Source organism: Carcharhinus amblyrhynchos, chromosome 10, assembly GCF_965287045.1.
Source record: "Carcharhinus amblyrhynchos chromosome 10, sCarAmb.v2.hapA, whole genome shotgun sequence".
NCBI classification, from domain to species: Eukaryota; Metazoa; Chordata; class Chondrichthyes; order Carcharhiniformes; family Carcharhinidae; genus Carcharhinus; species Carcharhinus amblyrhynchos.
In genome coordinates, this window is record NC_137333.1 from 35909834 (window position 1) to 35928007 (window position 18174).

The following is an 18174-nucleotide window of genomic DNA, read 5'->3' on the forward strand; positions in this document are numbered from 1 at the left end:
ACACAAGCAAGTTCCCCTCCGATTCTCCAGGCAGGCCAGCAGCTGATTTGTCCACCTGCCCTTGGCTGATGGGATTGAAGATCCTGGTACTGTATTTAATTATTGATCATATCATGCTCTCCAACCCACCTGCCTTCACCAGATTGTGCAGAATATCAGCAACCCAAAGACGACAGACCAGCAGCTTTGAGGAAGAATGTTTCTTGATTCAATTACTTTTCTCAAACATACATACTTCACTTGAACCTCTATGCACCACATCTGGAACTTTCATGCATGGAGCTAGAGCCTGCATCAGGAGCAACACAGCACTATGACGGAAAGTTCCTGTATCCACCTTGACATTTTTGGATGTCTTAGGGCTGTCTTGCATACTCAACAGAGATCTTATTTGATGCTGGCATAATTTTCCATTGGTGTGAGGCAAGGTTGAAAGGCCTGATGGGATGTCAGTGGGCAACTGTTTTAATGAGTATTCATAAGATGCAAAGTAATATAAATAGTATTTGTACCAACTGCAAGCAGGAATGGCAACTCACCTTTGGGCAAACTACAATATGATTTTAAATTGGCCGTTTTTTAAATTTTTGGCTCCCACCAAATTAACCATGCTGATCTGCCATCAAACTTGCCAGGGGCTCGTTGGGAGAACACCAAACTTGCTAGAGGCTGATTGGGAGAATTTCAAAATTTCTTTTGAAAATCCAAGTATAGTACTTGGTTCCCTTTTTTGTCTCCTACTCGTTAGACCATCAAAAATCTCTTGATAAATTTGTAAACCAATGTTGACTATGCCTGATGAAAATGCCGGTGGACAATTAATTGAATATGGAGGCTGGAGGAGTGGAGTTGAGAGGATCACGGGAATCCTATCATATTTGTATCTGAGAGGTTTTTGGGTGAAAACTGAAATGTGTGAAATGGATAAGAGAAGGTACAGTGCCCTGTCAGCCATGATGGTTGGGGATCCTCAACTGAAGATATGTCAGATGCAAGATAGACAGAAGAACTAGGGGAATGGGATCCTCACAGGAAGCAGGGTGCGAAGAAGTGTCGTCAAAGTTGCTGTGGGAACATGGAAAAAAAAATTTGAAAGAACAATCTGTATTTTCCCAAAACAATAGTACAACCACATACATCAGAAACTTTAAAACATAGTAGTTCCAGCCATTATATTAGGCAGATGGGCATGGGTAATTTGGCAGGAACCAAAAATTTAAAAACTGGCCAATTTAAAATCATATTGGAGTTCTCCCAATGGCAAGCTGCCATTCTTGCTTGCAGTTGAACAAACACTATTTACTGACTTTGCCTCTTATGAATACTTATTAATGCAGCTGACTGCTGGCATCCCATCAGACCTTTCAACCTTGCCTCATACCAGTGGAAAATTATGCCGGCAAACAAGACTGCTGATGAGTGCACAAGACAGCCATAGAACCATAGAAAATTACAGCTCAGAAACAGGCCTTTTGGCCCTTCTTGTCTGTGCCGAACCATTTTTTGCCTATCCCACTGACCTGCACTTGGACCATATCCCTCCACACCCCTCTCATCCACGTACCTGTCCAAGTTTTTCTTAAATGTTAAAAGTGACCCTGCATTTACCACTTTATCCGGCAGCTCATTTCACACTCCCACCACTCTCTGCGTGAAGAAGTCCCCCCTAATATTCCCTTTAAACTTTTCTCCTTTCACCCTTAGCCCATGCCCTTTTTTTTTCTCTCCTAGCCTCAGTGGAAAAAGCCGACTTGCATTCACTCTATCTATACCCATCAAAATCTTATACACCTTTATCAAATCTCCCCTCATTCTTCTACGCTCCAGGGAATAAAGTCCTAACCTATTCAATCCCTCTCTGTAACTCAGCTTCAAGTCCCGGCAACATCCTCGTGAACCTTCTCTGCACTCTTTCAACCTTATTTACATCTTTCCTGTAACTAGGTGACCAAAACTGTACACAATACTCTAAATTCGGCCTCACCAATGCCTTATATAACCTTACCATAACACTCCAACTTTTATACTCGATGCTCCGATTTATAAAGGCCAATGTACCAAAAGCATTCTTTCCAACTCTATCCACCTGTATCATCACTTTTAGGGAATTCTGTACCTGTATTCCCAGATCCCTCTGTTCAACTGCACTCTTCAGAGCTCTACCATTTACAATGCCCTAAGACATCCAGAGATGTCACGGTGGGTACAACAACTTTGTCATAGCGTTGTGTTGCTCCTGATGCAGGCATGTTCCTGTCTCTATCCCCATGCATGAAAAGTCCAGATGTGGTGTGTAAAGGTTCAAGCGTGTATGGATGCTTCGGAAGAGGGTATTGAACCAGTGGCCCTAATCAAGTTTATTTTCCAATTTCACCTAGCATACAGAGTGGCACTTCAATGTACAAACTCAATCTCTTAGTGATCGTGCTAACTTGCCACATATAATTAAGATGGTGGGGAATGGTAAAGTGACATTAAGGCGAGATGTTTTGATATTCAAATTAATATCACTGCTTTTAATTGGAGATGGTTAAGCCATGTGGAAAAGGGATTTGGGGGTTGATGTTCACAACAAGGAGCATATCAGGTAAGGCGATAAAAACTAATGAAATACTGGGTTTATGGCAAGAGGTGTAGAATATAAAAGTCAACATGTAACAGTGAACCTATGTGATATATTTGTAAGACAACAGTTGGACCAGAGGTTTTGGGCTCCACTTATTCACATTGAATTTTTGAAGAATATTGGGGTGAGAGTGCAGTGCAATTTTACTTTGATACAGCCTGCCGTGAAGAAAAATGGGCACAGTGGTTAGCACTGCTGCAGCACAGCGCCAAGGACCCAGAGTCAATTCCAGCCTTGGGTGACTGTGTGGAGTTTGCACATTCTCCCAATGTATGTGGATTTCCTCCAGGGGTGCTCTAGTTTCCTCCCACACCCCAAAGGTATGCAGGCAATCTTGGCTGGCCGTGGTAAATTGCCACTTAGTGTCAGGAGTAAATATGTTGGCCTATGGGGATAGGACCTCATGGGACTGCTGTCAGTGCAGACTCAATGGGCCAAATGACCTCCTTCTGCATGGTAGGGATTCTATGACTCTAATTGAATACAAGAAATGAGCTGAAAACTTAGACTGTTTGATAATTTGATAGAAGTTTAATATAAAATAAAAATTACAACAGAAATGGAATAGAAACTGTTTCCAGTAGCTGAGGGGTTGCAAAGGAGAGGATTTAGATAAAAGATTTAATGTAAGGCAATTAATAACTTTCAATTATATAACACGGTAAACATCCCATGGCGCTTCAAGTGATCAAAACAATTGACACAGAGGTCAAGGAGAGAGGTTTTAAGGAGAATCTTAAAGGAGTGAAAGGCAGATGCCGAGAGATTGAGATGGTATCCCAAAATTAGAGTCTAGGTACTCGAAGACAGTCACCAATGGTGGTCAAGGAAGCACAAAAAAATCAGATTAAGAGAAGTGCAAATATCTGAGTGCTGAAAGACTGAAGGAAGTTATAGAGATAAAGAAAGGCAAGGTCAAGGAAAGGTTTGAAAACAAGGATGAGAATTTTAAGTTGATGTACTGCCAGATCAGAAGCAACATTTAGTCAGTGAGCATAATGAGTAACTGCAACTTGGTACAGATACAAACAGCAGAGGAGCATATGCCCATATACAGCAGATGGAGGAAAACACCAGAACAACCAAGGTGAGACACCACAAAATTAAAATTCATGACTGAGATGAAGAAAAGCTTTTTTAAAAGCAGAAGGTGGCAAAACTGTGGAATGCATTATTAGAGTTAGTTGATTGAAGGAGGAAACCATGCCAATATTCTACAGTTAAATGGGAATGGGTTTAAAAGAAAAGGAAATTAAAGAATACGGTATAATGGCAGGTCGTTGGGATTAGTATTAGTGCTTGTTCTAATAATGTGGTTAGTCACTTCGTCTATTTTTGTGTTGTAATTTCTACACAATGTTTCATAGACAGAAGCAACTGCTTCCCTCTAAAATGGGTGATCTGCTGATGGGGTTATGGGAATAAGATTTACTAGCTATCTCAATGGTTTTAATGGAAGATGCTGGCTGATACCTGCAACTCAGTGCAGAGGAGGAATCTGCCTCTGGAATTACCAACACCACAGTTCCCATTAACTGTTTTACTCATCATCAGCCAGTAAGATTTTTCATTTATAAGTGATTTTTTTTACGTTGACAGTGAGCATTCCTGGAAGCAGGAGGAAGAATTATTATTACTAAAAGAACTGCATATATTTTGTAAGCGATACCAGTTATTCAAAACAGCAAGCTTAAGAAAAAGGTAAAGAAAACACCAGACTCATGATAGATACAAGACTTAGAAAAATTTTATTTTCTCAAACTTCAGGTCAAACCGTTCTTGAATCCTTTTGTTAAGGAGTGTGGCTTCAGTAATGCTATCAGGCCAGCAAAGTATTCAGAAAAGTTCAAGAAGAAACCCTGTACCCTAAATACCAAATTATGCATTTACATTCAGGTGGCAGTACCTATTCTATGATTTGCTGCCATGAGCAAAATTGTTTGAAGTTATAGCCTATCTCCCTATTAAAAATAGGTTGCGCTCACCACCACAGGTCCTAAGAAATGGACACTTTCCTACTGGGAAGCTTCTGTCATAAGAAAAAGCCAACCATGTAGTTGTGGTTACAACCACTTCAGATAAATGAACATAGCTAGATATAGCATTCTTAAAACATCCTTTACAGACAATGTCTGAAATCACTAGAATAATTACTCCAACACTCAAGGCGTGCATGTATCTGTCTAGAGTTAAGCACAGACAAACCTTGCATTAGTTTGAATGACAAGGAATCCCTTCCTTATTGGACTGTTGTATTGCAGAGGAACTTATCCAGCATATACAAAGAAGTGAAATGGTGTAGACATATGTAACCTGATGTGTATTCATAACTACACCAGCAAAGCCTGATGGTTAAAAGAGCTAATTCAGTATCAGGCTAAGGACTGTGGGATCAGCAAAGAACAAGCTGTGTAGCTATGGAACAAACATGGGAATTGATGTTCCCATTGATTATTGTACAATGGCTGTTCCTATGCCTTGGACAGAACACAGATTCTTGTGTTGTGTTCCTGAGAGAATTATGAACCCATGACAGAGGCACAATTCTCAAAATTCGTGACCAAACGAGTAATTGATTAGTGTCTGTCCTTGGAGTACATGACTGGAGGCACGAGGAAGCGAGACAACGGCAGCAGTAATGTAAAATTAACTACAGTAGAAGCAAGACGCCATGTCTGGGACTTGGAGACATCGGAACAAAACCCACCAGCAAGAATCAGTCATCTCACCATGGGTAGCATTTCTAAATCCAATTTGAGTTTGCACATTGTGTGACGTTTTGATACCTTTTGAATATTTTTACACATAACAGAGATCACAGGTTAGTTACTTTGTGTGTAACAAAGTCAGAGGTTAGTCAGTGTGTGCACAGAGCAACATAGAAACTAGGAGTAGGAGTAGGCCATTCAGCCCATTGAGCCTGCTCTGCCATTCACTTTGATCATGGCTGATCAAATTCATTATCCTGATCCCCCTTTCTCCCATATCCCTTGACCCCTTTAGCCCCATGAGCTATACATAATTTCATCTTCAAATTACATAACGTTTTGGCCTCAACTACATTCTGTGGTAGAGAATTCCACACAGTCACCACCATCTGGGTGAAGAAATTTCTCCTCACCTCAGTTCTAAAAGGTTTACCCCATATATCCTTAAAATACAACCCCTAGTTCTGGACTCCCCCACCACTGGGAACATTCTTTCTGAATTTGCCCTGTCTAATGCTGTTAGAATTTTATAAATTATGAGAACCCCTCTCACTCTTCTAAACTCTAATGAATACAATCCTAACCAACTTGGTCTCTTCTCATATGACAGACCTGCCATCCCAGGAATCAGCCTGATAAACTTTTATAGTACTTCCTCTATAGTAAGGGCATCCTTCCTCAGATAAGGACACCAAAACTGCACACAACTCCAGATATGGTCTCATTAATGATTTGTACAATTGCAGCAAAACGTCCCTATCCCTATGTGCACAGTTAAATACTTTGTGTATAACGAAGTTTGATGTCTGATGTAATTTTGTAGTAGCCTGGTACAGTACAATAAAGACCTTTGTTGTACATAACTCAAGAGTTTGCGCGTTTTGGTCCATAGCATCAGTTGACCCAAGTTCGAGGGCAACATACAGGAAAAGGACAACTTCTTCAATGTTCTGAATTTTCACACAACTGAATGGGAGACTGTTGATGGCTGATTCCCTTTATATTGATCACAAAGTGCTTTCAATGCTATTCTCATTTTGATACAAAAGTGCCAAAAACGTTTACTTCTGTCAAGTTGGTCCCCAGAACTAACTTACTAAATTTTTTAGTTTCGTAAATGTCACAACATTCACATAGTTCAGAATATAAATACACCCTGCAGTTAATCCAAGTTAAACAGACTAGTGAGTCCCAAACTTACCACTCATCCTAAGGTAACAATGAGATTCGTTACAACACTCTCTAACTTCCTGAGTGAAGGAAGAAAGATTTTCAGCCTTGACCATTGTTCAGAAATCCCTATTCGAACTGCATTTGAAAGGAGGGCACAGTCAATTTTTATGACTTGTTCCATTAGTTACCAAAAAACATAGTTGCTGCTCGCCAGCAAAAGTTGCATCTTCATGGAGGAAAGGAACGGTAAGGGAAGAAAATGGAGGGAGTTAGATAATGTTCAAATATAATTCTTCATGTACTTTATTGCACATGTATATTTACATGTGAGTCAGTAAAAGGTGACAAAAAACACTAAGTTTGAAATATGCTCACAAGTAATGTGCATCTTCTCTTTGCCATATAGTGCTTCCTAACTTGTTTAACATCCAAAGCCTAAACAATAAGACACAGGAGCAGACAGCCATTCATCCCATTAAGGCTGCGCCACCATTCAGTTAGATCATGACTGATATCGTAATCCTCAACTCCACTTTTCCACCTGATTTCCATAATCCTCAATTTCCTTACTGATTAAAAAAAATCTCAGCCATGGACATACTTAATGACCCAGTCTCTACAGTACTGTGCAGTAAAAAAATTCTACAGATTCACTATCCTCAGTAGAAAATACTCCTCAACTTTTATCTTAAATGGGTGACCCCTTCTCCAATGATCTGATCCTATACTCTTCCACAAGAGGAAACAACCTCTCAGCATCTACTTTGTCAAGCCCTCTAGCTCCTATATGTCCAAATAATATTGCCAGTCATTCTTTTAAACTCCGAGCACATACCCAACCTATGCAACCGCCCCAGCAGAAAAATCCCTCCACACCCAGGATCAACTAAGTGAACCTTCTGTGGACTGCCACTAGATCTTAACCAAGGGGATCAAAATTTTTCACAGTATCTAGGTGTAGTCTAACTGATGCCGTGTATACTTTTATAGAAGATTTCCCTATTTTTATGCCCCATTCCCTTTGAATAAAGGCCAACATTCTATTTGCCTCCCCATTACCTGCTGAACTTGTATGCTAGTTTTTGTGATTATGAACAAATACCTACAAATCCTCCTGTGCTGCAACTTTCTCAGTTTAAATAATATTCAGCTCCTTTATTCTTCCTACCAAAGTGCATAACTTGACATTTTCCTACAATACAGTCCCTCTGCCAAGTTTTTGCCAACTCAATTAGCTTGTCTATATCCCTCTGCAAACTGTCATCCTCACCACTTGCCTTCCCACCTATTTTGCACATAACTTGCAAATTAGGTAAGTATATTCACTTCCCTCGTCCAAGTCATTAATATGTATTGTAAGTAACTGTGGCTCCAGCATGGATTCCTGTGGCACACCATTAGTTATAGAATGCCATCCTGATTGCACTGTCTTCTATTAGTTACCCAATCCACTACCCATGCTAATATATTACCCCAAGATCAAGGGCTCTTACTTTGTTAAATAACCTTTTGAGTACTTTATTGAATTCTTTGTTCTCCTTTATCTACCCTGTTCATTACCACCTTAAAAATTCTAATGAATTTGTCAGGCATGATTTTCCCTTCATGAAGCTATATTTGATTACATTATGTATTTTTAAATGCTCTGTTATTGCATCCTATATAAAGGCCTTTCACGTTTAGTTAGCTTTTTATCTCCCTTCCTGATTGAATAAGGGCATTACACTGGCAGTTTTCCAATCCTGAGACTCTTCCAGAATTTAAGGATTCTACTATCTCTGTAGCCACTTCTTTCCATATCCTAAAATGCAGCCCATCAGAAATTATACAAGACTGGGCTGTAAAAATAATGTATAACAATATAACTTTTGAAGAGACTGTAGAACTCACAAAGCTACTAAAACACATTTGGATTTTGAGAATATATCCCTGTTTCTACGTAAGCTTCACTTTTTTGTGGCAATCTCTAGTTTGTCATTTTTGGAACATAGCCAAAAGAAAACCACCACATGAATGTCATGGTGTTTTGATGAAAGGACATAGACCTGAAACATTATCTGTTTTTCTCTCAGCATTGATACTGTCAGAACCGTTGAGTATTACCAGCATTTTTTTATTTCTAACAGTCCCAGTTTTTTACTTTCCCATCATTGCTTGTTAAATCCAACTTGCAGTAAAACTTAAGATAGTTTTATAAAGCTGCATGTTTCACCTCTTACTAAAACAGTAGATTTAAAATATCTTGAATAAAGCACATCTTGTTCATTATTCATAACCAAAGTGGTTAGAAAGGAAATGAGGCAATAGGGCTAAAGTGCCCAGAATGCCCCTGAGAATCTGCAGCATCATTTCATTGGTAATTCAGCATTGATCACTAATCTCAAAAGTGATCAATTATTTTGAAAACATCAAATTAACATGACAGAGGATGCAGTTCCAAGTTTATCGTAACATACATGGGCCTGAAGGACTCAGCATGGAATGAGCTTTATCCTACAACTGATTTCTAATACATGTGACATGACCTAGGAATGAATTACAACAGATTATGACTGGTGACACCAATAACAGCAATAGGGAAGATGGAAGGAAGAGGAGGTAGGTAGTGGACTGTTGACATTATTTCTTTGCTTCTTCATTTTTTGGTTAATTAGACACGGGACAAGGGGTACTATAATGCTAAGTAAATGGGAGTTGAAGAAGTTTTTCTTAACCTAAATAGAAAAGTAAAATTCGCAACTTGCAGTCAAATAGACATTTCTGACAGATTTGTATTCATTGCAGTTGCATGCACAGAATATTCCTTTGTTTCCTGATTGATTCTTGAAACTTGATTCCATTTTCACCTATCTGATCCACATACTTCTGAAAGAAAGCGAAGACAGCTTAGTCCACACAATCATCAACATCACTCCTGGAGTGGACAGTTGCTTGACTACTCATAGGACATTTCTGGAATCCCCCATCAGCCCAACAATCTTGATCCCCATAACGAACAGGATTGATACAGAATGTATACCGATCTTAAGACAGGAATTCCAACAGCTTTGTACAGTGCTTGAGGATAAAATTAGTTTTACAGGAGCTACTTGAATTGTAGAAAAAAATCAATATGCAGTATTGATTTTTAAGGCAAATAATTTAATGACACCACTAATTTAACAGCCACAGTTCAAGTGCAACAGGCCTATACTACAGGGAAGAGTTGTTGACCGTGCAAGATGTTGCACTAGATTTGAAAGTATAAGCAAATGTTACAGAATTTTGTTTGAATATCCTTGAAGCAGCAGCAGGAGCCATTCATGGAGAAGTGTATAGACAGCCCACAGTCAACAAAAACTGGTCTTGGAAAAGCAAACATCTTTTCTTCCGCATCCCATCTTTAACTCTTAGGCAAAACCTGCATTAGTACCCCAAAATGGAATTACAGCCTTAAATCACTGATTTCTATTGTCACAGTACACATTTCCCATATGGCTATTCAAACTAAAGAAAAATTTTGTCTAATTGTCTCTCTCGCTCCCTAATTCTTTGTCTCTGCATGCCTGTCAAAGTCTCTGATAACTTTCACATGCTACAGATCAAGTACCTTTATCTGAAGCTCTGAGCTGATTGCATTTCAGATAATTTTGGTGTTCAGATATCATATATAAACTTATAATAACCTGAGCTAGCTAGAGCCTAATGTAAATAAATAGCTCAAAAAGAAAGATCCATCACCAAATGACAAGCACAGGGTATCAATAATAAATTTCTTCTTGGCATGTTCACCACCGAAGTCACAAGGAAAATCATGCAAAAAAACTAGACTTCCTGTGCTGAATGTTAATAAAGTTAAAAAAGTGCATTTTTTGGGTGTTTTTTCAGCCTATATTATTATTGTGCTCTCTGAAGCGCCAAAATTCCCTCCCCTTCATTCCAGAAGCTTCTCTTTGTTGTCACCACTTCTGTTTAACAATGGATTCATTTTTTAGAAAAAAATTACGCAGCAAGATGGGAGGCAACAGATTGATTGGTCGGAGATACTAGATGGAGAAATGAGTTTGGTGGGACTTTCAACACAGGATAATGGAGGAGAAGAGGACTAGTGTACCAGAGAACTGGCTTATGGTGGTGTGGTTGCCTTCCAATGCAACAAAACCTCTTACAGCTGCTCAACTTAACAGCAAAGCTGGAAATGTGTATACAGGGCATATTCAGACTTACTACCAGACTACTGCACACATCCCCCTCTCCCTAATACTATTTTACTTTCAGTCTAGATTCTCAACATGTGCAACACACACAACATAAATCCAGTACACAGTTAGCAGAAATGCTGAGATTAAACAGCTAAATTTGTATTAAATGTTTTTTTTAAACAAAAAAATGAATACCAGATATGTATATAACAGCAATCCGCATTCACACGGCACGTTAAATGTAGTAACATCTCAAGGTTCTTCTTAGGGGTGTTATTAAATGTAACTTAAACAGGGACTCATATTAGGATACATGATCAAAAGCTTGGTCTAAGAGGTAGTTCTTAAGGGTGTGTTAAAGCAGAATGACATGGAGAGCTTTAGAGAAGGAATACTGAAATCTAGAGCTGAGGCAGATGAAAGTACAGTGGCCAAAGGTGGAATGATTGAAGTGGGGAATGCGCAAAAGCTCAGAATTGAAATAGCACAGAGCTCCCCAGTCCACAGCAATCCTTAGAGGTGGTTAAGGTAGGGAGCTGCAAGGTCATAAAATGATTTGAAAACAAGGATAAGAATGTTAAAATTGAGGCATTGCCAGACGAGCAGCCATTGTCAGCGAGGGTGATGGGTGATAAGGAACTGATGCAAGTTGGAATGTGAGAGGCTGAGTTTTGAATATTCTCAAGTTTATGGAGGGTGGAATGCCAGCCAGGAGAACATAGGAATAATCATATCAAAAGGTAACAAATGCATTGATAAAAGTTCCAGCTCCAATGAGATGAAGTGGGTGGAGTCAAGGATGGTTATGAAAGTGGAAGTCAGTGGTTTTGGTGATGGCAGGGATATTGTGGTCAACAATAACAGTTGTCAAGGAGAGGGATGGAACTTGTAGCTTTGGAATCAAGGTTGTGATGGGACCAATACTTTGTTGCAGGAAATTTCTGTTTACTGAGTGTGAAGAAATCTCATAAGAACATAAGAAGTAGGAGCAGGAGTAGGCCATCTAGCCCTTCAAGCCTGCTCCGCCATTTAGTAAGATCATGGCTGATCTGAAGTGGCTCAGTTCCACTTTCCCGCTTTCTCCCCATAACCCTTAATTCCCTTGTATACCAAAAACCTATCTACCTGTGTCTTGAATATATTTAGCGAGGTAGCCTCCGCCACTTCAACGGGCAGAGAATTCCAGAGATTCATCACCCTTTGAGTGAAGAAGTTCCTCCTCAACTCCGTTCTAAACTGCCCCCCCCACCCTTATTTTGAGGCTGTGCCCTCAAGTCCTGCTGTCCTTTCTGAGCGGGAAGAATCTCTCTACCTCTACCCTATCCATCCCTTTCATTATCTTATACGTCTCTATAAGATCCCCCTCATCCTTCTAAACTCCAACGAGTACAGACCCAGTCTATTTAGTCTCTCTTCGTAGTCTAACCCCCTCATCTCCGGTATCAGCCTAGTGAACCTCCTCTGCACTCCCTCCAAGGCCAAAATATCCTTGCGCAAGTGCGGTGACCAAAACTGCACACAGTACTCCAGCTGCGGCCTCACCAGTGCCCTGTACAGTTGCAGCAAGACCTTCCTGCTTTTATATTCTATCCCCCTCGCTATAAAGGCCAGCATCCCATTCGCCTTCTTGATCACCTGCTGCACCTGCAGACTGGGTTTTTGCAACTCATGCACAAGGACCCCCAGGTCCCTCTGCACTGCAGCATGCTGCAGCTTTTCACCCTTTAAATAGTAATCTCTCCTACTATTACTCCTGCCAAAGTGGATAACCTCACACTGGCTAACACTGTACTCCATCTGCCAGGTCCTCACCCATTCGTTCAGCCTATCTGGATCCCTCTGCAGACTTTCCACACCCTCCACACAATTTGCTTTTCCACTCATCTTCGTGTCATCAGCAAATTTCGTCACCCTACACTCAGCCCCCTCCTTCAGATCATCTATATAAATGGTAAATAGCTGAGGCCCCAGCACCGATCCCTGCGGCACTCCACTAGTTACCAACCTCCAATCAGAATAGCACCCATTGATACCAACTCTCTGCCTCCTATTAGACAACCAATCCTCTATCCACGCTAACACCTTACCCCCAACTCCATGCCCCCTAACCTTCTGAAGCAACCTTTTGTGCAGCACCTTATCAAACGCCTTTTGAAAATCGAGAAACACCACATCCATCGGTTCCCCTCTGTCTACTGCACTAGTCACATCCTCATAGAATTCCAATAAATTCGTCAGACACGACTTCCCCTTAACGAATCCGTGCTGCGTCTGCTCTATCAAACAATTCTTCTCTAGGTGCCTCGCTATTTCTTCTTTGATGACGGATTCAAGCATTTTTCCAACAACAGACGTTAAACTAACCGGCCTATAATTCCCTGCCTTTTGCCTGCTACCTTTTTTAAACAGCAGCGTAACATTAGCCGTTTTCCAATCTTCCGGCACTTCCCCGGAATCCAGCAAAGTTTGGTAAATAATCACTAAGGCATCCACTATCACCTCTGCCATTTCCTTCAGAACCCTGGGATGCATTCCATCCGGTCCTGGGGACTTGTCCACCATCAGTCCCGCTAGTCGATCAAGCACTACCTCTCTAGTGACAGTAATCGCATTCAGGCCCTCAACTCCTACCATCCTTCTATCTTTAATATCTGGCAAACTATTCATGTCTTCCTCCGTGAAGACCGAGGCAAAAAACTTATTTAAGGCCTCAGCCATTTCCTCATCTCCCACCACTAAGTCCCCCCTCTCATCCTCTAAGGGTCCAACATTCACTCTAGCCAGCCTCCTCCTCTTTATATATTTGTAAAAACTCTTACTGTCCTTTTTTATATTTAGTGCTAGTTTAGCTTCATACTCTATCCTTCCTTTATCAACTTCTTAGTCAATCTTTGTTGATTTTTAAACCTCTCCCAATCTTCTACTTGCCCACTACTTTTAGCCACTCTAAACTCATCAGGTATTAATTTAATACTCTCCTTTATTTCCTTCGATAGCCACAGCTGATTATCCCTTCTCCTACATTCCTTCTTTACCACTGGAATATATCTCTGCTGAGCACCGAAAAAGATCTCCTTAAAGATCCTCCACTGTTCCTCAGCAGTCCTACCGACCAATCTGCGTCCCTAATCTACATTTGCCAATTCCTCTCTCATCCTATCATACTCCCCTCTGTTCAAACAGAGGACACAGGTCCGGGACCCTACTTTCTCATCGTCCATCTGCATCAAAATAATAATAATTTAGAGATAGTGGAGGAGGAAAGAGAGGTGGTGGTGAGGTAGATCTGGGATTTATCAGTGTACATTTGGAACATGACAATGTCACAGTGCAGCAGCATGAGAAATAGAGAGAGGGGCAAGGCTAGAACTTGGGAGGAGTCCAGGAATAATGGAATGGAAGTGTGAAAAGAAGCAATTGCGTATGATATTGGCCATGATTGAATGGAGAACGGAACCAGACAAGGGCAGTTCTAACCAGCTGTACAATAGTAGCGTTGGAAGTTTGGCGAACTGTGTCAAAGGCTACTTACTGAACAAGGTGATATAATAAACCACAATGAAAGTCACATGATGTCATTTCTGACTTTGGTAAGAGCTGTGTTTGAACTGTGGCATAACTGGAATGATCCAAACATGTTCCATGAAAGGCAAATGTGAGGTAATGCATTTTGAAAGGACTAATACCGATAGGAAATATACAGTAAATGGCAGAACCCTTAAGAGCATTGACAGGCAAAGGGATTTGGATGTACAGGTACACAGGTCACAAAGTGGCAATGCAGATGGAGAAGGTAGTCAAGAAGACATACGGCATGCTTGCTGAAGTACTGAGTTTAAAAATTGGCAAGTCATGTTGCAGCTTTATAGAACCTTAGTTACACTGCACTTAGAATATAGTGTTCAATTCTGGTCGCCACATACCAGGAGGATGTGGAGGCTTTGAAGAGAGTACAGAAAAGATGTACCAGGATGTTGCCTGGTATGGAGGGCATTAGATATGAGGAGAGGTTGGAGAAACTTGGGTTTGTTCTCATTGAAGCGACAGAGGTTGAGGAGCGACCTGATGGAATTCTACAAGATTATGAGAGGCGTGGACAGGGTGGATAGTCAGAAGCTTTTTCCCAGGTGGAAGAGTTAATTTCTAGGGGGCATAGGTTTAAGGTGCTAAGTGCAAGGTTTAAAGGAGATTTCTTTTACACAGAGAGAAGTGGGTGCCTGGAACTCGTTGCCAGGGGAAGTAGTGGAAGCAGATACGGTAGTGACTTTTAAGGAGCGTCTTGGCAAGCACATGAATACGATGGGAACAGAAGGATATGGTCGCCGGAAGGGTAGGGGGTTTTAGTTAAGTCAGGCAGCATGGTTGGTGCAGGCTTGGAGGGCCAAAGGACCCATTCCTGTACTGTAATTTTCTTTGTTCTTTGAAAGATCAGCACAAATTTGAAGCTTAAGAATTTGAAGCGCAAGGGTGGACAGAGATGGGCAGTAGTTTGCAAAGGCATATGGCTCAAGGGTCAACATTTTGAGAAGGGGATGAAGGATGATGGCAGATTTGAAGGGGATTTTTTAATTCATTCTTTCATGGGATGGGGACATTACAGGCAAGGCCAGCATTTTGTTGCCCATTTTGCTAGGTCATTTCATAAAGCACTAAGAGTAAACCACCTTGCTGTGGATTTGGAGTCACACATAGACCAAACTAGGTAAGAATAGCAGATTTCCTTCCCTATAGGGACAATAGTGAACAGGTGGGTCTTTACAACAAATCGATGATAGTTTCTTGGTTACCATTACTGAAACCAGCTTTCAATTCCAGAACTTTTAATTTATTTTAAATTCTACCAGCTGCCATGGTTGGATTTCAACCCATGTCCTTGGAGCGTTAGCCTCAACCTCTGGATTATCAGTCCACTGGCATTATTATAACATCATCCTCTCACAAAGTGAATCAGTACCTGGAGAGAGCAGCTAACAATGAAGACAGGAAAAGTAATTAGGTATCTAACAGTTTGGTAGGAATAGTGTCATGGAACAACTTAAGAGTGTGTAGAACTGAGAACTTAAGCAATAGTAACAGTGGTTGTCCTACAAGCCTGCTGCACACTTCAACGAGATACCTTGAATTCAACCTTGCACACTGTCCCTATTTGCCTCCATTCTCTGTGCCCAAAAAAACTCTTGATATCTTGAATATACTCAACTGAGTCTCCATTCACAATCCTTTGAGATAAGAAATTTCTCATCTCAGTCCTCATTGATTAATTCCTTATTCAAAGCCTGTGCCCTAATTTTCAAGGTTCCCAATTAAGCAAAAATCTGTCCAACGTCTCAGAACTGTATACAGCACGGGAGAAGGCTATTTAGCCTGTCACATACGCACTGGCTCCCTGAATGAGAAAGGAACCTAGTACCACAACTCTGCTTTCTTACTGTAACCCTGTACATTCTTCTTTTTTGTTAATTCAATTCCTTTGAATGCCTTGTTCGAACCTCCCTCCACTCTGGCAGCAGATTCCAACACATACCCAGTCAAGCTTGAAGAATTGGGTCCATTTCAATGAGATCACCTTTAATTATTCTAGACTCTGAGGGATACAGGCTTATTCCCAAAATAGAAAAGCTCGCACATGCGTGCACACAAACCTGCAAAAGGACGACAGCTCATGTATATCAAGATCCTGAATATATAACTGGAACTACCTATAAACTGAAACTAAAGCAGTGGGTATACATAAGATTGTATTTGCTACATCTATTTCAGCATAAAGCATTTTGTATATCATTTTTTGATGTTTCAATACAAGTACCAGACATGCATGAAATCACGTACCCATTTAAAGACTCTTTTGAGTCTAATTAAACTGAATTAAATGAACTGAGGGACAAAACAAAAGGGGCAGTCCCTTCATGATTACCAGAAATAACTTACCAAAGTAAACAACAAACAGCAAGAAGCTGCATAACACCATCTATACCTGAGCTATCTACCAATGGTTTACCCAACACAGGTGGAGTCAGGCCTCTTGTCAAAAGACAAGAATTGGGGACTGCGAATAGTGTTTGTCTAATTAAGAGGGACAGGGCCTAAGCTGCCATTTTAGATTGGTAACCAGAAAGAAGCCATCACAATCAGCCTGGGCCTGCAAATTTATCGTATTCGTCCGCTAACGGCATCTCCCAACTGCACCATTCAACCAATAAGGAAGTCATGGAGTATCCACCCCCGCCCCATCCCAGTCCGCAATTATTTAAAATCGAGGCGGAGGCCCAAGGAGGAGAACCAACCTTCTCCTCCTTTCGGACTAGGCCGCAGCCGGTTAATAAGGGGAGGTCCCAACTCTGCCTCATGTCCCCCCACTCACATCTTGCGCTGCCTCTCCAGCTCGGCTTTCTTCTCCTCCTCCTCCCGCTTTTGTTTCTCATCCAGGCTGCTCCTCTTGCTCAGATTGCGGCCGAAGATGTCGATGCGCTCCGGGGTGGTCCGGCAGCGGGAGCGGGAGCGCGACTCCCGGTTGGCCGCGTGCCGGCGGCTCTTCTTCTCCCGGGACTTGGAGCGTTTGCGCGGCCTCTCCTTGTCGCGCGAATGGGAGCGAGTCCGCCGCTTACCATGCTTGCTGCTCTTGGCGTGTTTGGAGCGGGACGAGCTGCGACTCCGAGACCTGCCCATCGCCGCCGGCGCAGCCCCCCGGTCTCGGGGACAGGAGGAAGGGGGGGGGGGAGAGTGTGTGTGGAGGAAATTGGAGGAGAGGAGTCTAGACCCGGAATGATACCACACTGGCTACCGGTAACCGAGGAAGGAGTCCGTCTGCCCACTCGAGCTTCCCAAGGTGGTTTCCAACTCGCCGATTCCCCGAGGCCTCTGAGACGCGGCGGAAACGGCGACAAAATGGCGGCCCGGGTAAATATGGGAAAGGAGCACGGCATCTGCACCCACAGTGCACTGCGCCTCGGGCTCTTCCGGAAATTACCGAACGGCTTCGGGTTCAGGGAGGCTCCAGGTCAGCTTCTAACTGAGGCGGAGGGTACCAGGGTTGAATAAAGTTAAAGAGAGATCAAAAACACAAACAGGCAAATGGATGTTAACCAAGGTCAATTCTGTACAATTCAAAAAATGGAAAACTGAAGGTGGCAAACCATTCAACAAAGCTGGAAAAATTGTCTAGCTCTGTCCTGTGTACAATAATTCCCTTCCTGTTGGCGAACACTTCAGTGGTCACGGGCATTCAGCCTCTGACCTTCGGGTAAGCATTCTCCAAGGCGGCCTTCACAACACACGACAGCGCAGAGTCGCTGAGCAGAGACTGATAGCCAAGTTCCGCACACATGAGGACGGTCTCAACAGGGATCTTGGGTTCATGTCGCACTATCTGTAACCCCCGTGACTTGCCTGGGTTTGCAAAACCTCACTTACTGTACTGTCTGGAGACAATACACATCTCTTTAAACTGTGATCAGTGCTCCTACCACTCACATTGTCAGCCACTTCA

At 41.8% G+C, this 18174-nt stretch overlaps 1 protein-coding gene across 2 annotated transcripts in view; it reads right to left on the reverse strand.

The window, feature by feature from the left end:
• Window positions 1-17615, reverse strand: part of LOC145348868 (arginine and glutamate-rich protein 1-like) — a 54184-nt gene extending 36569 nt beyond the window's left edge. Inside the window, exon 1 of one of the 2 annotated variants that reach the window (XR_013888026.1) lies at window positions 17050-17615. Coding sequence is in view for 1 of the 2 variants with exons in the window: in XM_080196885.1 (XP_080053011.1) it covers window positions 17050-17354 (305 nt within the window). In the remaining variant the exon portion in view is untranslated. The remainder of the gene's footprint in view (window positions 1-17049) is intronic. The other variant, XM_080196885.1, reaches the window with a different exon arrangement.
• Between the last annotated feature and the right edge of the window lie 559 nt (window positions 17616-18174).